This window comes from Ctenopharyngodon idella, chromosome 13 (genome assembly GCF_019924925.1).
Source record: "Ctenopharyngodon idella isolate HZGC_01 chromosome 13, HZGC01, whole genome shotgun sequence".
Classification (NCBI taxonomy): Eukaryota; Metazoa; Chordata; class Actinopteri; order Cypriniformes; family Xenocyprididae; genus Ctenopharyngodon; species Ctenopharyngodon idella.
The window spans coordinates 8,611,838-8,633,107 of record NC_067232.1 but is presented as its reverse complement, the minus strand read 5'-3'; the positions used below and the strand labels follow the sequence as shown (position 1 = coordinate 8,633,107).

Sequence of the window (21,270 nt, the reverse complement as noted above, 5' to 3'; positions counted from 1 at the left end):
GCCATGATTTCAGCCCCGTCTAAAAAATCCTGAACACAAAAATGGTGACGGTCTAACTTCACAATTCAGTACTACAGTATAGTTCAAAAACTTTAACCTGTTTTCAGCAATACATTTCTAACATTTATAATGTGTTTAGAAACATCTGAATTGCCTTTACATGGACTTTAATGGGAAACTCGGAAGAAGGTCTTGCGATGTATATCAAACTAGAAAGGCAGCACTTGCATAAATTTAGACTCAGGCTTCATCCACCAAACATCATGAGGCATTGTGGAGGAAATGTGTAATTGAAAACGCATCCAGTTCTATATTTTTAATTCTTTCACGCTCTACCCACAAGTTCGGAGTCCAGTGGTGCTCTGCTGTTGATTTATGGTTGTGTAATGCCAGGCTGGAGATCTCTCCCACTCTGTGCTGTGCCAAATGTCCTGATGAATGCTGGAGGAGAGAGATGACCTCCTCGTGGGATCCAGATAACAAGATTGATTTGGGTTTCTTGTCGGCAAGTCTTGTCTTGGATGTAATGATGCGAGCGCTCCTTGCATTTATCAAAGCTCCACTTGTAGTCTTGTCTTCAGTGTCTCCCCTCTCACTTAAATGCAGAACAGGGAGCGTTTTAAGTAGTTTCCCATTTTTAGGGAAGAATGGAGCTTTCAGGCATGTTTTGTACAAACAGGTCCACAGTACAAAAGAAATAATTATTTTATAAATATCTCTGGAGCACAGGCATCAGTCTCATATCACAGATGTTATGAGAAGCAGACATTGACAATTAACAGGATTTATTTGTGATGTATTTTATTAATTGTTTTGCCTGTACGGTAGCTGCAATTTAATTGTGAAACTGAGTTATTGAGAAAGAACGACGCATTGAAACTTGCAAAAGAGTTTAGTAATTAAGTTAAATATTCATAATGTTCCAATATCAAATGAGTGAATGCTTGGGAAGATTTTAAAATTATCCGCCTATTTTATGTTTGTGCCAATATACCGTATAATGCGCATTGAATCATGAAAGGGGCTCATCATTAGATGATAATGGTCATGTGTGAATTATTCATTTTATTATAGACTGGACTGGGCTAACATTTAAGTTTATTGCATACATTTTAAACAGATAATTTCTCTATTTAAGCCTTGATGTTAATGTAACACATGATGGACGGTTGAAGAATGATGAAGTGGCAGCAAAAGTACAGAGTTAGGTCTTTCTCTTTTTGTGGAAGTGAAATGTTTCCAAGAAGAACGCTTCACACACTCTGTGCGCCTCTCAACACCACCCACTTGTGAAATGCGGTTGTCGCTTCAATTTTCCAATTTTCCTCTCACAAAAAGCCAGGGCTTCTGAAAGGCACTTGAATATAAATATTTTAGGGTTGTAATTATTTGAGGGGGAAGCATTGATATTTAAATATTAAAGGCTTCGTCTCTCAGTATGCTGTGACAGTATTTAGATGGGCTCTCAAACTATCTTATTGCACAAAGTCTCAGACGTCTGTTACAGCACCATATTATAGCTCACGTATGGATGGGTGATTGTATTTTCGGCTGTTTTATTAGCATCTTTATTTCTGATTCAATGCTGGATCTACATGCTTGACATTATTTACCCTTCAGTGGAAGGACTTTTCAGTTTGTTGATGATAGGATAGTTATGTAATTTAGTTTATTTTTCTCTCATAGTGATGGATTCAGCCAAGAAGATTGCTTTAAGAATTGTATATATCTTTTGTATTATCTTTCTGCTATTTCAGAATAAGTCATATAGGAATTTTATTATAATGATGAAAGATGAAATTGTTTACCAAAAAGTGCTGCTTGTGTGATCTTGCAACACCATTGCACGGACTCTGAATTTTCAAATAACTGGTTTTAATTTCCATAATATATATATTTATTATTATATATAATATATAATATATAATATATATATTTATTTATATAGCATTTATTTTGAATGTATTGTGTAGTATGTACAAATTTTCAAATTCTTACTTGAGTGGTGAAGAGTGTATTTCAGTAGTAAAAGGCATAAGTGTGCTGGTTTTTACTTATTTGTACTGCTTAACCTTTTTTTGGGGAAATGGCAGTGTTTCCCATACATTGGTCAACTTTTGGTGGCCCGCCACAATATCAACATTGACCACCACAAATAGATTTCACTGCTTTCCGTTCATTAACTAGACTTTGGTGGCCCAAAAATATACTTCTCATAATAACATAAAAGGTCTTTAATGTCGTGTTTTGAACCATTGCTCTCAATCAAATCGCAAAAGAGTCTGCGCTGCGCAATGAGAAGTGCCAAGTGCGCTAGGGCTGGACGATATGGCAAAAAAATTAATTCTTGATTTTTTTTTTTTGTTTAACTAGTCAACTTAACTTAATTACAATATGATTTAAGTAACAGTCTCTTTATTAACAATCTGATTAAAAAAAAAGTTCCATTCCAAGTGCACCACACATTGATCAACATGGTGTAAATGTAAAACAATTTGTTAAATATCTTTGTAGAAATGTGCCTGAAATATGAAGGCAAATGTTGTACAAACTTACCTTAAACACATCCTATATACTCAGAAATAATATAAAATAAGAAAATGCTAAATATTTCATAGCTAAAAAGTAATAGCAATAAATAACACCAGTAATAGGCTATTATTAACAGCAAATGCTTTGTAAAAACAGAAAACAGCAGCTTTCAGCCTGTCACCATCATGCAAACATGAAATATCAAACAGGTTTACAGGTTTTTGCATTCCGTTGAGCTACTTGTCCTATTGTTTTTATGTTTGGCGGACATGTTTAGGTGTTGCACTTGTGTCTCCCGTCTTCTGCAGAGTCTCACCCATGAAACGGCATTCTAAAAACACTGCGGTCAAGTTAAAAAAAACAAAACAAAAAAAAACTCGCATTTGATATCTTTGCATTTTTTTTCTCATTCCACTGCCTGCATCTCATTTTTATAACGCAATAACGCATTTCTGAATGAACAGCCGCTTAAAGGGTTAGTTCCCCCAAAAATGAAAATTCTGTCATTTTATTACTCACCCTCATGCTGTTCCACACCCGTAAGACCCGTAAGCCCGAATGCAAATTGAGATATTTTTGTTGAAATCCAATGGCTCCGTGAGGCCTACATAGGGAGCAATGACATTTCCTCTCTCAAGATCCATAAAGGTACTAAAAACATATTTAAATCAGTTCATGTGAGTACAGTGATTCAATATTAATATTATAAAGCTACGAGAATATTTTTGGTGTGCCAAAAAAAACAAAATAACGACTTATATAGTGATGGCCGATTTCAAAACACTGCTTCAGGAAGATTCGGAGCGTTATGAATCAGCGTGTCGAATCATGATTCGGATCGCGTGTCAAACCGCCAAACTGCTGAAATCACGTGACGTAAAATAAATGCTCGACTGCAATTTCCGTCAAAATAAAAGCGAGTGTTCATCTTTTTCAATTATAGAAATTAGGACAAAACTAATTATGAAAGTTTTATTTATTTTTCAGTGCATTTGTTTTACAATATATGGCTATTACTGTCTGAATAATTGTATACTATTATTTAGGAGTGTAAGAAAATATTGATACACATGAATATCGCGATATTATGTTTGGCGATTACTGTATCGATTCTCAAAAACACTGTATCGATATTTATTTATTTTATTTTATTTATTTATTTATTTATTTATTTATTTAGATCCAAGATTTGTGGCTTTGTGTTCGGTTTAAACCACAATCTGTGGTTTAAACCGAACACAAAGCAGTGTCAGTGTTATCTCAGGACGTAAAGTGACACGTAGCCGGAGAAGCGCAAGGTGCATCGCTAACGCTAGCATTAGCAAACCCAGCTCACAAGACGATAGAATTATTCCGCTCCCACGGCATACAGAGCTGAAGTGTGTGTGCTCAATTTGGCTTCAACTATAAAGAACCCACTAAGGAGATCGACAAGAGTCAGTTGTTTGCAAAATAGGCCATGTTAAAATCCAAAATTCGGGAAACGCATTGAATCTGAGAGCTCACTTAATATCCCGATGCCATCCGCGCTGCTGAGAGAGGCGTTCGATAGAATATGTAGTATGTAGCCTACTGCACGCTTTCCTCTTGGTAACAAAATAAACACACAACAAAAATGACAGCGGTGACAGAATTAAGAAAGCATCTGATCATAGCGATGTGAATATGTTTACACCAGCTCTGTTCAGCACTTCAGTGAAGTCACGTTTATTTAAATAACACTTTATACAATAGACTGCTTTAAAGCAAGCAGCTTTACAGTATTAAATATAAAACAAACAGATATTCAGTCATGAAATGGACTATGCACTAGTTGTTAAATAGTTTAGAAATTAAAAACTGCTATACCGTGAACTTTTGAAACATATACACCTAAAGAATCCTGCAGTCACTTTACTATTTTCCCTTAGATTGCATAAAATAGTGATTAGTGATATAAATGCAAATGATACTGCATTGATTAAATAAAATAAAGTTGTTTGTAAGGTTTTATGCATATGGTGGTGTGTTCTTTATAAACATTTTTTCTAAAATTACATCCTTTTTTCTAAAAAAAAAACAAAAAAAAAACAAGGAATATCGCAATATATTGCTTTTCTTACAGTATCGCGATATATCACAATATATCGTATCGTAACCCCTGTATCGTGATATGTATCGTATCGCCAGATTCTTGGCAATACACAGCCCTACTATTATTATTATGTAGTGTGTAGAGCTGGACAATAATTCAATATTAATATACTGTATATCTGTATTTAGTGTGGTTATTTTTATTTAGTTTTGTATTGTTGGAGTCAAAAAGGGAATGTTATTAGAATCTAGACTTCCTAGACTTCATCCTGTCTGTTTTTCTATAAGTGAACATGTCAGATCATGGCATCATGGGAAATGTAAAATTGACCTCCAGTGAGACAGAACCTTTGAGTTTGCTCTCAGTCTGTTCATCCCCCTAAGTACCTCATGGCTCTGGTCGCACAATGAGTCAAGGCCACTGAACTGCAGTGTAAGGAGGCTGGAATTGGATCACTGTTTGCTTTTCATATCACACTGAATATGTTTAAGGACTGAAGATGATGATGTTAGATAAACGCACTAACTCGCCTCAGTACAAACTCTAGAGTACTATACATGCCAGTGTGTACAAAATACAGACCCAGCCCATCTCTTTCCTGGGACAGATCGAGTAGAGTGAGTGAACTGAGACCATCTAGGGTACAACATGAATGTACTGTAGCTGCCTTTATATTTTCGAAAGCAAGTCTCCTGCAAAGCAATCATGGTATACTGGAGATCTTGCCTTTAAAATAGTGGCAACTGTGCATTGTGTCAGCAGTCATACACAATTTCATAGGTTTCATCATGCCTCCATATAAGAGAAATTACCTCTGATCTGAGTGTTCAGATGGCAGTGCTGGTCTCCTCACAAAATGTGAAAGTTCTGAAAACCTTGAAGTGTCGACAAAGTATCTTTTGTGTTGAAATACTCCCGGATCCTTTTTGGAAAGTCAGTCAGTGATCTATGCGGACCAAAGGAAAGTAAATGATCCTGCACCATGCATCAATTCACAGCAGGCAGCCGGCTGTGTGGTCTGCCAAGTTTTAACGCCAACTCTGCAACTCTGCCACTGTCCCTGAGCTCCGGTGAATTTGCATCGAATGACATTTTGCTGTAACGCTAACAAGAGAAGCCGGTGTTTTCAATCAATCAGCTTGTGAAAGGCTCTTGAAGTCAGCACAGGTATTCTGTGGAAAGTGCCTGAGATTATTGTGCTTACACAGCAAGTGTGATGCTGGTCACCAAGGTTACCGCAGAATTATATCGGAGTCTGTCTCAAGGACCCTGCAAAGCTTAAGATATACAACTTGTAATTTTGGAGCTTGCCTTTTGGGTTAAAAGTTTCCTAGCTCATTTAAGCCAACTCACTTAATGAACTCATTGTAAAGTAATGCTTAAAAAATAGCCTTGAATGGTTCATCTGTGCAGGCATTGTGGATTTCCAGTGTTCTTGTAGTTTTATTTCCTTGTTTTTAACAGGATGGGGAAGCAGAGGGCAAAATTCTCAGCTCACCTGTCAGACCTTAAAGCAAAATTATTCCCATCCAAATGCTGTTAGAGCTTGACAGGTATGAGCGAGCTCTCCAGACCACATATTAAGCTGTATTTCAAGTATTAATATTTTGAGAGCTGAAGCAAGCACACAGTAGCAATCTTTTGGCTTGCTGTTGCAACTTTGGTGCATCTAATGTAATGCTGGAAAAACTTTTGACTTGGTTACAGTGTTCCCGCAGGACTTTAAAAAGTCTTCAATATTGCTATTTTTTTATGCTAGGCATTCAATTTTAAGATGAGGTGTTACATTTGATTGAAAAATATATGCTTTTAGGCTGTGTAGCACCAAGTCTTTGGTAGCCTACCCAGTTCGCAACTTGACTGTTACGTACGTCTTTTTTTTATGTTGAACATCACAGTGCGCGCTTCACCAGAGATGAGTCAAGGATGGTGAGTCGCTTGGGAGAAGAGAGCAGGCAAATTTGAGCAAAAGGAGAGAGTGCAAATTTAACTCTCAATAGCTCGAAGATGACCAGTTTCGGAGGTGGTTGGCAACAACTAATGACAGCAATGAAGCCCAGCAATTTGTGCTGCAAGACGTACAAATTAGGTACTATGGGAATAATGGTGAATTACGAACTGTTTAGATTGTTAGAATACATTAGTGGGTTTTTATTTTCAAGACTTTCATGTGGCACATCCATCAAAATGGAGTGTTTGAAAAAGAGTGTCAAAAACAGGGTAGAAAATAACTTATTACTTTTAAATTAGGATGTTTGTTGATGTGAAAATCTTGATAACATTATAAGTTGACCTCAGAACATTATTATTTTTATTTTTTTTTTTAAAGGCAGCACATGACCCCTTTAAAAATGTCTTAAAATGTTTAAATTTGCAGCAACCCTTTTAGAAATTTGTAATATATATTTGCTAAAAAAATCTCTCATGATCATGTTGATTTTTTTTTTTTTTTTTTTTTTTAGACCATTTTCAGAAGCTCTACCATCTATGCAAATGCAATGTTAATTTGTTCCCCCATTTGGGAAATAAATTGCCCTTATACTAGTCTTGAAAGAAACTACTGCTGACATACACTTTTAAAACATGTTTTGTGCCATATTCTGTTACATTTAAAATGTTTTGGGATTGAATGTTAGACAGCAAAAATGTCTAATAACATTCTTAGCTAAACAAATCATATTATATTTAGTATTATATACCGATTGCATTATATTTTGTTTTAAAAAATTAATTATATTGATCACTGTTTGAGAACAGTAGACTTAACAAAAAGATCCAACCATTATTTATCATTATTGCAATTTATTAAAGCAGGAAAAGTCACAGCATAAAGGTGCGATCACACTAGCAAAATTACTTGGGCAAAAATGGTCCATTGTCTGTTGTCAATATGTAGTGATATATGAAACACAGCTCACACAGAAGTTGCTTTCAAACCACGCGACAGTTAAATAAGAAATTGAACCCATTGCGTGATCTGCGTTGGGAAATTTTTCAGCTTCACGTGAAAATTCCTGATTGTGGTAGATTCCTATTGAAATTACTGGAATTCACCCATAAAAATTACCTTAAGAGTGCAGTGACAAACAAATTCTGCATTTTCTGAAGTGTATTTTAAAGTACTAGACAGTTACAACCTTATATTTCAATATAAGTTAAATGTATGTAGATATATTGTGTATATGACCTATTAAAATGTAATGTTGAATCTGATATTCTTATGGGGAAAAACAGACATTTAAGTTTTTAATTAATTATTTAGCAAAGATTTTTAGGCAAATAAAAATTTAAATTGTGGGAATGCTTTTATTTTTTTTAGTGTAACAATGCTTAATTTATTTTATTTTTGATTTTTTTTTTTTTTTTTTTAATCTTATAAGCTGCACACTATCTGCCTCGTGTTAGACATGCATCCTGCGCCTCTGTATCTATGTTGGGCAGATTCCCCTCAGTGGTTCCAGTTAATCTTGTCAGTTTTGGTATTGCTGATTGCTTATCAAGATGCTGATGTCTCCACCAACAAAGGGGAGAGAACTTTTGCAGCCTCGTTCCAGCCTATGCTAATCCAACACTCAATATGGCCTATCTGGGGATTATGAAAGCAACAGTGTGCTTTCTGATTTACGGCTTTACATGGATCCATCTTCAGGAACATGCGGAAAGGTCTGCTCAATATGTTATCATCGAATCCAAACATTTAAAGCTTGTAGCGTGGTTGTTCAGGATTTAAGCAGGTTGCAGGTTGCACAGAGTAGCCTGCCCGTTCACATAAATGTTGTTGTTGCGGGTTTATGGGTTTTGAGAGGTTTGTCTTCTCCAAGGTCTTTGACTCTTTCAGCTGTGCCACATAAAGATGTTTAGGACTCGAAAATTAAGCCATTCTCTCATGTGCTGAACCATGTGATTATTTCATAAGGTTTGCTCTGAGTTTCTACTCTCAGTAATGTATTTTTGTAAGCTGCTTATAAAATTGTATGAAATGGCAGTCAAATTCTCCCCTTGAAACCCAAAGCAGAGTTTAATATGAGTACAAAATCTAATGTAAGTTGGGTGTGTATATTTGTCGGGCTGCCCCTGACTAAAGATTTTTCTAGTCGACTATTAGTCGTACATTTAAGCCGTTAGTGAACTAATCGCACATTTATATTAATTTAATTACTTAAATATATACTGAGGAGAATACTAAACCACAATGAACCACCATACTAAACCACAATACATCATAACAGTAATGGTCAAAATATTTATTTTTGATAATGCAATGAAACACGCCAAAGCCTGTTTGGCCAGGCTGTCACAGAAAGAAATTAACAAGAGATTTTTTGTTTTATTTTTTGCATAGTAAAATAAAACCTGAAGCTTCTATGTGTGTTTTTCTTTTGCCAAATAATTTTATCAAATAAAAACCCTAACCAGGTTCAGTATTTTGTTCTTCCCTCATATTTAAAAAAAGAAAATAATTTCCTCATATTTTAATGGTTTAATCAAACTTGTAGGGTCATTAAAAACAAACATCCTCTCAAACATCCCCATCACTTTATTTACATTTTAAATATATATAATATATTTTTAGAGTTTGAGTTTGTAGTCATACTAAACTGTCCTTTGGTTTAGAGGGGGCCATTTGGGATGACAATTTCATATATGCAATACACAAATCTCTCCCCTCTTTCAATTGTACAATTATTCAGTATGTTTAAGCCTGTGACAATCTCATCAGTGATCTTTACCTCAACAAAACCTACTCAAAATATCAGCATGTTCTGTGCACGCTGTTAATCTTATTAAACTGGCCTCTTGCGCTAATAATGCAGTGCGGTGACTGTACCTTCTCTCCACTAAAGAGTACCATACTCCTTCTGCATAGAGATAGACTAAGCTGTTGGCGCTTTTGCTAACAAGCAAAATCCAGTGCCTAGCCACTCCTCAGAGAGTCTAACAAGCCTCCGTAGGACCTCAATGATGCCAATTAGCCGCATCGTCTTCTTGCCATTTTGCGTAGCCTCTAGCAGTGTGCACAAGGGCTATCCAGGAGTTAAAGTCCCTGAAAAGCATGCCTCTCAATTATGTCTTGTATGTTTCATCACAGTTGAATCACCATCTGGACCAGTCCGCTCATTAGCTTTTCCTGTCTGGACAATTTCACGTTTTTCTTTGCCAGCTCTTGTGTCAGTATAACATGTTCAGAGAGAAGACTTGTTTTTATTTTTATTGTTGAACATCAATTGATTTTGTGGTTGTGATACCAATTTTGATTTAACATAATACTTTTTTGAGATTCAAATCGAGGTGCTTAATGCAATTTGAGCTACCGATTTTGATATAATTAGTTTTTGCTGATATTTCATCATATCAGCTAACGCTGATATTAGTTCATTAAACTAAAATTGATGTTTATTAAATAAGGTTATACACTGCTGTTCAAAAGTTTGGGGTTAGTTAGGTTTTATTTTTAACGTTTTTGAAAGAAGTCTGCTATGTTCAATAAGATTACGTTTATTTGATCAAAATAAAAACTGTACAATTGTGAAAATTGTGAAATTACTTTTTAAATTACTGTTCTATTTGAATATATTTTAAAATGAAATTTACTCCTGTGATGGCAAAGCTGAATATTCAGCATCGTTATTCCAGTCTTCAGTGTCACATGATCCTTCAGAAATCATTTTAATATGCTGATTTTATGCTCAAACGTTTCTTATTATCAATATTGAAAACAATTGCGAGAAGTTTTATTTTTTTTATTCCTTGGCAGAAACAAGCTTCCATACTAAGGTGACACCAGCTCAAGTAAATTCATTTTGCATATCAAGTTTAATGCGTCAAGTTGGCATGTTTGATAAGTTTTTTGTTTTTTTGTTTTGTGTTTTTTGATCTCAGCAGCCTGTCAGATCAAGTCAAGTCACATTTATTTATAATGCTTTTTACAGATTGTTTAAAAGCAGTTTTTACAGTGATGACAGGAAAATAATGCAACAAAGTTTGTTTTGGCTGTACAGCAGCTATAGAAGAAAATAGTGGCATTGTCCAGCTTAAGTAAGTTCAGTGTTGATTCATTTCTGTTGTAAAATTTAGTTATAAATTTAGTTCATTTACCTATACAGCAGCTCTGAGAACAGTGGTGTCAATGCAGTCAATAATAATGACTGTTGAAAATTAAGTGTTGTATCCAAACATAAATGGAAAGTAAACAGATATGCTCTGTTTCTGTATGAAAGGACACACTGTACTGGATTTGCTCAGCTGGAGTTTGTTGTAAGGATGTCCTTGCATTACTTGCTTTGACCTGATGGGGGAGTTGTCTTTCCAGTTGTCCCTTATTTGTTTCAGCAAGCATATTTTATTGCGACATCTGTTCCCTAGTAATGTGTCTTAAGCAACCAACATGATAATCAGTTAAAAAGGAAGTCTCGCCATACTCTCCACAAAGTGTTTAATTTGTACACATTGTGTTTCTGATATGCTAGAGTCAAGTAACAGAAAATGAACAAATTAGGTTCTCGTTTTAAGGGGTCTCACATAAATTTTATTCTTTGAGATGATGTCCTGATTTCCTTGTAACGGTTATTAAGAATTTCTTTCAAAGAAGATGGAGATGCTGCAATTATCTCTCTGTGGAGGAATGTCTGCGCATTTTTTTCCGTTTGTCATAGAATAATATCTTTATCCAGCATAGCAACAAATGACGTGTTTAATCCAGACAGAAAGATGGTAAGCATATGTTTAGATGGTTTCCATTTAGTACCAAGAATATTCATAAACCACATGTTAGTCATCTCCATTCATTATGGCAACGCCATACATGTTATTTTGTATATGTAATTGTTTTGCATATCTATTATTGTTTTTTTTCATTATAAAATAAAGCTAAATTTCATGTTTAATAATTTACACTTAAAGTGGATGAATAATTGTGTTAAATAATCATGATCTCAGTATTAATCAAAGTAATCATGCCATAATCAAGCAGCCCTGTATTGGTCATACATATTACTGACTGAAATGCGGCTTTCAAACACTTTTTGCTTATGTGGTCTTTCTCTAATGCAGCTGCATGTGTGAATAGTCAAAGGTGCCTATGGTAAACTATTAATGTAAACAGTGAATGTAAACTGGCAGGACAAAAACATTTGTGTCAAAATATCATATCTGTTCAAACCTTACATTGTGAATACAACCTAACAGCCTGATATTAAGACTTGCTAACAGACCTGTTAATTATTTTCTTTTCATTTGTTTTTGTTCTTTATTACTGGCTGTTTACTTGAATAATTACTGTAACAAATGAATGCAATAGCATTTAATTGGGAACTGCTTAAAAGCTACATGCCTGTGTTACTTTAATTTGTTAATATTTATGTAAATATTTCACTTTATATACAGGAATGAGTTCAGTACCATATTTGTTTTTGCTGTGGTGTTACAATTTCAGTTCCATGATCTTTAAAGTAATTACTATAAACTACTGAATTTGTGACTGCCGAAACAGTAGGTATTTGTTTGCATTATAATTGCTGATGCAGATTATTTTATGGGATATACAACATGAATTCAATGAATAATCCCTTTGAGTTTAATTTAGTTGCTATAGAGAAAACTCTTTATGTTAGTGACCATGTGGTGGTGTATTCCACAATGCCATAAGTTACAAACACGATTTGAAGAGAAGATATGTAGTTTATATGAACTTTAGCATACAGTATTGGTTGCACTGCATGTATTTTAGCAGTAAGTAAAAGTTTTAATATACTTTCCTTTCTTTGCACATGGCATTGCTTTGCATTGCAGTAGTGAAGTGATGGGTACGACCTTGTGAAAATCACATCAGGCTCCAATCTAGTGTTCTTTCAGGGTCTTATATACCTGACAGGCTCAACTAAAAGTGATTGTCATGCTCAGGAATGGACAGAAGGGATCTGGCTCAGGGCCACCGCCACCATGTTTCTCATCTCTCTGTTGGCTCTCTACAGCGCTGCACACTGACCCTCAGCACGACGGCCCTCTACGCCACTTTCCTGCTTCTGACTTCTATTTCCTGCCAATTATCTGGATCACCAACATGGCTGTAGTGGAGTAATGACTGTGCCTCGTTCTCTCTGCCGTTAGTGAGCTGTCGTGGCCGATGTGTGTTGCTGTAATGGCTTCTCATGGCCATGGAGGACAGATAGGAGACATTACTAGGAGTGTCTCATTAAATGAGCATGAAATTGAAAGCTGCTTCCCATCTGACAAAGAGTTTGCACTGAGCTTTTATCTCCAATGACATGTGGTTTGGATTTCACTTGATAATACAAAAGGATAAAATGATTCCTCGGTCTCTTTTATGGAGTTTGTATGTTCAATTGATTTGATTTTCAGGAGTGTCAGAATTGCACAGAAAAGGCAAAAAAAAAAAAAAAAAAAACAAGTACTTCGAGTACTTTCCTGGGTGTTTTAATAATATTATTCCAAAAGCCAGAATAGAATTTGACAAAAATATCAAGTCACCCATTACTGATAGGGATTTTTTTTTTTCTGGCCCTGCCAGCATTTTCAGTGTTTCAGAAATGAAATGGTATGAAAATTTCATATGACTATTATAGTGACCCAAATGATCACTGTTGTCAATATCACGGTATTGTTAAATTGTGCTGAAAATGTTCAAAAAGTACTGATATACTCACTGAATACAGTTAGCTGAGGGCTGTTTCATAAAACAAGATACGAATACAAGCCAGGCTTATTTTAGTCAGACTTATTTTCAGTGAATTCTGTTTCATAAAGCAAACTTAAATTAGTTCAAACTCAGTTACTCTGGCAACTTATGCTGAGAAACTAACCTGGTCCGGGGCAGGCTAACTATCAGAGGAGCTCAGCTTAGCCTGACAGTTAGCCTAACACTGACCAATAGGAATGCAATGATACTACCACTGACTCTCTCACATGCAACTATTTGACTTTATTAACCACTAGTCAGTCCAAAAATAAAATAAAATAAAATAAAATAAATAAATAATTTTATATATTATATATACCCTCTCTGAAACTTAAATTCAGCAATTACTCTTATAGAAGGAATGTTAGGGTTCTATAGAGATATAATGTTTCAACAAGTCTGCTTGATCAATTACCAAAGAAGCATGTCAAACTTATTCAGGAAAATAAGTGATAAAATGTTGTGTAGCAAAATTGAGCACCCATTTACTAAATAGAGCTAAATAAAAAAAAAAAATTGGTGTAAGTTTAAGGCAAATGTAAGTATGATGAACCAAAACATTTAAAGAGAAGTAATTTCTTAAAAATGAAGTGTTATATAGCCTACTGAATCATTCTCAGACTGACAAAAATGGAACCACTTGGGAGAGAACTGTCAGGAAAACTTATTTCTTAGGACAAAAGAGGACAGTGGTAAAAGAGGATTACCAAATCATTGTTTTAAGTGTGAAAATATAGCAAAAGTAACAGAAGAAAAAAAAAAGTAAACAGAAATTCAAGATCAATGGACCTGTGACAAGGCCCCTAAAACAATCAGGCCTTCATTTATAAGCTTTTATTTAGTGATGAGTGATTTTTTTTTTTTTTTTTTTTTTGTTTCTCAACAAAGAGCAGGAGAAATACGAAGCAAGTGCCTCAGCGCCAGCAGAAGCTATGAAAAGAGTGACAGAGTAAGATGCAGCCTGCAGAAGTGACATGCATGGTGGTTGTTCACACTAGAAATAGGCCTACCTACTGTAGTCAAAGCACAATAAAGTCAGCTAGCCTTTTCCAAGACCCATATTTACTAAAATATAGATTCTGGGAATCTATATATCTGTAACCTACAGGTTTTCTTTTCTTACTGGCTAAATGTTTTGTGCCCAAGATTTAATTAGATTGTTTTAAAATATATGAATACATTTTTCTCTGGTTTTGTTTGGCAGCTGTAGTACATTTTATGGTTATTAGAAGAGCAGAAGTTAAAATCACAAAATTAAAAATTAAAATAAATATGCACAGACTAAATTTTAATTGGTAAGATGAATCTAAACTTAGTAATTGGCCTACAGTATATTAGCCTTGATTTACCCCATTACAATAGTCCATTTACAGTTGCTGCCATCATAAAAATACACTTACTTGTAGGTTTAAAATTGTACATATGGCACATTTAATGTCCAACATCAAATTTTAGCAAAATGTAGATTTTTGTCAGAATTATTGCGCTCCTATTGCGTTCCGTCTGTTTGGGCGTTCACTGTGAAGTTTAGCAGCAAAATGGAAATATTTCCATGACTTTCTAACATTTACAGATGGAGAATAAACTTGTGAAATGCAAGTTATGCACTGAGGAAAACACCATGTCTCAAACGCATAAAATAGCACAAAATGTATGCTGTTTCCTATGGTGGATCGATTTGATCCATGATCGACTTCTAGGGCTGCTTAAGAAAAGCGTGCACACGCAATTATCTTGACTAGGCAAACCTGGATCAAATTAGTGGGACTGCGTGAACTTCAATTACCTTTTATGAAACTGCTTTAGCCCCAACTTATTTATTAGGTTCAATTCAGGTGTTGGAGTTTAATCCTTGCTTTTCTTAGTGTCTTTTATGAAACAGCCCTCAGCACTATGCACTTTTTGTTTGCATAAACATTGAAATAATAACATTTAACAGTGATGGCTGGATTTTAAACGAACAAAAGTTATTGGTTGGGTGACTTACAACATAACATGTTATCTTTTAACATTTAGCCAACTACATGTTGATATTATGTTTTGACAAAAAAAGTTCTATAAAATGATAAATCTCACATTTCAGCCTTTAAATATTTTTAATATTTAAGCCAGTCAAAATGATAAATTATAGGAATTTTATCTGCTCCATAAACAATTCTACATAGGCTAGCATATTATCTGAATTGTTGAGATTTTAGCACATTAGCTTATTTTCCATCTATAGGTTAAAATTTACAACAAAAAGTTGGTCCGATTTTGGCATTGGTCTGAACAAAAATGACAGACAAGCTGATAGTCACCGCAAGTTATTTTTGCAATAACTTTACCTTTACCATAAAAAAAGAGAGGAATTTAAAACCTGAAATGTTCTTCACCGTACCTACCTAGGTACCCCTAGGACTGAGACTCAAAAGCTTCCCACTATAAATTAACCCTATAAGTAGAATCTTGATCATTACATTTGGACATAAGGAACAGGAACGTGCAAAATATATATAGCATGTATATTATCCATGTAGATATTCCTTAATGTGCTATAGAGAAGTTTTTTTTTCCTCCAAGGAGCTGGGACCATCCTGAGCTGAGATATTGAGGTTTACGTAAGCATCCATATAGCCAAAATTTGTTGTGGACCATGACATAAAAATGGGTGGTTTTGAATTACCAATACATATAGGTAATCACACTCAAAAAAAGAAAAGAAAGAAAAATAAAAAATTGTCAAGCCACCTCCTTCTTGACAGTCTTGGCGCTCTTTATATTTGAGGTTTGTTTCTTACTTATTTTTCTGCACTGCTGAGCTTTTATCTTTTTTTTTTTTTTTTTTTATTATTCTAAATCCATGAATGTTGTCATTTGATATTTGATACATTTGTTTTAATGAAACCGTGTTGTGGAGTTGAATGGTGGACGATCTAGTTTTAAAGGTTGTGTGTCAGTGGTCATTGGACTGGAAAGTTTGCTGCCTACGCAGCAGTTTCGCTGCAGTCTCGATAGCTTGATCATCCTCAGACCTCCACCTCTCTTCATCATTGTCTCCGTTTTGCTTCAGTTAACAGATATCCTGCCACTTTAGCTGCAAAGTTGATTTATGATCTTGTGGTAAACATGTTTAAAAACATAATTTACTGAAAAAAAAAAACCAGATTTGTTTTGACACAATTTCAACTACTAAAGAAGACCTTTTTTCTCTTTTTTCCTTTTGTGTTCATTCAGTTTAAGTAATATTTTTATGTATCTTTTGGTAATCTAAAAGACTTTTGGGTCACTGGGTACCTTTTATTACCCTAGGAATATTATTTATTATGATGATTGGATCATTTCCTAGTTCATGCACCAGTTATTGACCTTTTTGAATTTATCTTTACTGCACCACTGTAAAAATTACTTTAACCTCTGACCCTTAATTTATTTTTAATTTAATTTTTTTTTTTTTTTTTTTCTTGTAGATGACTGCCCGATCCTTGCCTGCGATACAGTCTGATGAACGACTCCAGCCTCTTTTGAGCCACCTCAGGTAATTGACATCATAAGAAAATGTTCATCTCTTCTGGCATAAAACTATATACTTTATGGCATTGTGATTATTACAGCTGCTACATAAAGGGCAGTAACTTTATTCAAACATATCCACATGGAGCTTTTCTTTTTTGTTTATCGTTTAAAAATAATTTCATAGAAAACATTCACACAGTAATCCTTATTTGTTGCTTTGCAATTTCCTTGGCCTACTGAGGACAAATCAAACGGTTCTCTCAAGGCCATCCGGCACCCAAAGTGACTCCGACTGCTTTCCTTTATCTCTCGCTCGCTTCCATTCACTCCATTTCATTAATGGTCTGGGCACAGTCCCATTATGATGCACCAAGTGTTTTCCACGGTTGAACCTGGGCTTGCATTTTGGCTGCAGCCTAGCGGGGATACCATTGTAGATAAAAGCTGGGCCTCTCAGTCACTGGACACATCGCCTGCATAGATGACCGTGTCCCTCCACTTGCTCGCAGTGAAGGGAAACAATGGCAGCATTCCCAGCAGTCAATTCATTTGCTTTTTGATGGACTCTGAATGAGAGCATTTAATTGGATGTGTCTTTAGAGGCGACAGTTGTGCTGCGGAGGATTGGCTAGTGGACTCTTTTACTTTTTGTCAGCACTGGGCAGGCTAGATAAGAGGGTGTGAAGAGCTGAACAGTGAGGGAATGTAGAGGAATGGGAGAGCAGGGCCTGGAAATGCTTAATTATTCATACCATCAGACACAGCCTCAGTGGATGTGGCACTGTTTAGTAGGACCAGACCTAAAGGAATCCATTTCTTTGTATCAGTCCCTTTTTTGTATGAGCTTCTCATATAAATTTCAAATGTTGTGTAGTATTTGCCATCATAATTTCACCATATCTGTTACTGGATTTCAGTGGATCCAGCAGAACAGTCTGTGAAATGACAGGGTGGCATAATTGTTATTTACTTTTTTCAGTTTACATTTAAAAAGAGCATCACTGTGAGAATTAATGAGAGTAATTTAATTACTATTTTTGTCCCCAGTATTAAGATAAATACTACTGTTCAAAGGTTTAGGGCCCTATAAAATCCATTTTATTTTTTTCCAAATTAGTTTTTTCTGTTTTGATTTATCTGGATTCCATTTTTTTCTGTTTAAATTTTTTTGGACTCCATTTTAATGGTTAGATTAAATTTTAGTCATCAAAAAGCATGTCTAATTAATTGAAATCATGAAACTTATACAATTTAACAACAAAGTTTAACAAAAATTATATATATTTTTTTAGGGCCCTATGTTTTTTTTTTTTGTTGTTGTTGTTTTTAATGAAGGCATATATTTTAAAAAGTGATTGACCAAAAATCGGTTTTACTGATATTTCCCCACGATATTTAAGCATGTTTTCCGTAATCGACTATCGGCTTTGAAATATTGGATTCAATGATAAATTGAGAATTGCGTGGACGACTGCCATCTCTGAGGGAAGATGGGTCAACAACAGTGTTCAAAGGTAAAATAATTTGCCTCCCAAAACTAATAAACTTTTTTTTATCATAACAGCCATTATTGCACACATAATGTTACATCAATGCTTGAAATGTTGTTTAAACTTGGCACTTAAAAATAGAGATGAACTGAGTCACGTAATCCTTGTCATGTCCCAAAAAAGATGTTACTTTACACAAATTAAATAAAACAGTCATGAATGAGTGCATATAGGAAATAAAAACTTTGAATTGAATTCTCTCTCTGTTGTCTATGCTAAGACTAAAAATAAAGAACTCAAATCTACTGGTGGTGCGTGGTCTGTGAAGCGGATAAATGCGCGCTCAGAATGCCGCTTTAGACAGCCTGCCAGTGCCGCATTGAGTTCTCTTTTGCACTTGAGCGGACAAAAACAAATATATAATTATTTAAAAATTCCCTTTTTGCTGAATATCCTTGTAAGCACAGTCTTAAATGAGTTAAAAAGTGTTAAATGAACATAAAGAATTGTGAGAAAATAGGATGTGTCAGATCCAAGTCATGTGTGTCAGGTCTTAAAGTGACAGCAGCCTATTAAACCTGCTGCTATCTGTGTCAATGTTAATCTAAGAATAAAAGACAAGCGAAGATCACTTTCTGCTCTTGACTGAATAACTTTTGTGGCTTTATTAAGGATTAATCTATATTCAATTTATAATTTATGCAGTGAAGACTGTGCAGTGTTTGATTATTCAGTTTCTGTTTACCTGTCAGACCTACCTGAAAATCTTAAAGCACTGTTTACATGGGTCAAAAACAACGAAAACAATATTTTTTTGGTGCATTTTAGCAGGGCAGGTAAAGCTCTGAATCTACCCGACTGGGCCAGTAGAAAAAAAACCTTAGTGACATTTATTACAATGGGTTTATGTGAAGATTGTTTTAAGTTCTCTTAAATTAAAAGATTTTTATTTTTTTAAATCCTATTAAATGTTAAAATTGATAGCTTTCAATTATACTGTAATTTTGAATGGCTCTAATTAATGGCTAAAATCCATTTAATAGAGACAATCTGTATCAGTACTGATATGAGTGATAGTGGCCTTCATTCATAGTGCTTAGTGAAAAGATGCCATTAAACAAGTATTTGAAATATACAGTCTGTTGTTTCTACATTATTTTGGAGGTTCAATTTGAAAGTGTTACAAAATAAAAATATTAAACTTTAATGTTATTTGTGAATAATCACAATTAATTACAGATAAATGTGTGATAAATTAGTTATTTGTTTAATCGACATTGACAGCACTATAATAAACATCTAAATAATTACAGCTATGTGGAAATCAATTATCTCCGCTAGAGAAGTTCTGTGTTAATGCTTAGATAAAAACAGCACTCTGTCAGCAGGTATTTCGTAATATAGACTGAAAAAACCATTATTAATAATTAATAAATGAAGTCTCTTCACTCTTTAGCCTAGTAAACACACAAACCATGTACGCTTGTGTTTTTTTTTTAATCGGGGTTTAGAATATTTTATTTGTTTTTTTGTTTTCAAAATTGTGAGAATTATTTTTACATGCTTTATTTTTTACCTGTTTGTTTACCTGATCAAAGCTTTTATTTAAAGAAGTCACTTTAGTGACCGTGCACTTTTTATTTTTTGCACTCTTTCAGACTCTTATTTATTTATGTAGAAGTGTTTTTTTTGTATGCAAGGATGGAGTGAAATTACAGAAATTACAGTATTGAAAATTTTTTTTTTTTTTTTTTTTTTTCTCTCTCTCTCTTAGCCAACAGTATTCGAAATAAATATTTGTATTTCGTTAATACTACATTTGGTCCTAAATAGAGGATCTTAAATGTGTTGGGAATGCAAAAGTCTAGTACTTTTTCTTCTGTATAATGAAAGTGAGATGAGGACACAATCATCTTTGAGGGAAACTTGCATCAAATTATATAAAATTTGCTTCAGTGGTCCAAAATTTTGACTTACCAAAATCTACTACAGTGTGTTCACATTGTTTTGTGTATAAAAATTATATATGTGTTCCTTCAACAAAGTTGCCTCCAACTTAGATTCATAGATTTTCTAGCATTGTTAAGCAAGCGCCAGGTCTGTGTCTTGCAGAATCTGTATTGTTTCAAGGTACGCCTTTCGCTTTGCAGTGTTTTATGTTCCTTCACCAAAACAGGAATCCATTTGAATATGTTTGTTAGTCAGTTTTCTACTCTGACCTTGACCTACTGTGATTGGCTCTCATCATTTGTTCCCTTATTCTTTGTTGTAGCCATGCCTATGTGGGTCAGGACTATAGCATTCAGAAGAACATCGGGAAAATTTCTCTGGAGCAGATTGATGCAGTAAGTACCTAAGTTACTGATAGAGTTGTATTTACTTATATATATATATATATATATGCGCGCTACATAAGATTTATTGAGTCTCAGTAGCCTGTACCACTGCTTGCTTTATATTTGAGACTTGTGATCATGTTGAAGTTTTCCTTTTCCTGAATTCTCAAGTTTCTAGGACATTGAGCATGTCCTACTTTGGTGGTTGGAGTGCATGTGCACAGATGTTTCTAGGGAAGAGAGCTGTCTGTGGAACGATCTGCTCTGTGTGTGTTTCTGTATTGTGTATGTCATCTCAGGGCCAGTTGCCGTTCCAATTAAGTGGCTCATCAGCACATGCAAATTTTGTCCTTCATTTTTTGCTTTTATTTTAACATTATCGGATGCATTGAAATCTCTTGTAATTAAAGCCTTTGCGTTAAAACAGAGGCTTTTTTAATCTATGCCTCTGTTTTGAATCCTCATATCAGTATTTTACCACATCCTAACCAGGTGTGATAAAGCCATTCCATTTAAATGTGAGTTTTTGTCCTAATCATTTGTGACACATAATTGTACATTGACAATTTTTCTTGATTGACTGCGATTGTGTCACAGTTGTTTCGTGTTCACAGTGGACCTGTGATCTCTGTTTTTGTTGTCTATTAG

General features: G+C 34.6%; 1 protein-coding gene across 1 annotated transcript in view; it reads left to right on the top strand.

The window, feature by feature from the left end:
* Window positions 1-21,270, top strand: part of prim2 (DNA primase subunit 2) — a 66,653-nt gene that overhangs the window by 15,325 nt on the left and 30,058 nt on the right. Inside the window, exons 8-9 of the mRNA XM_051915816.1 lie at window positions 16,751-16,818; window positions 20,559-20,631. Of these exons, the coding sequence (XP_051771776.1) occupies window positions 16,751-16,818; window positions 20,559-20,631 (141 nt within the window). The remainder of the gene's footprint in view (window positions 1-16,750; window positions 16,819-20,558; window positions 20,632-21,270) is intronic.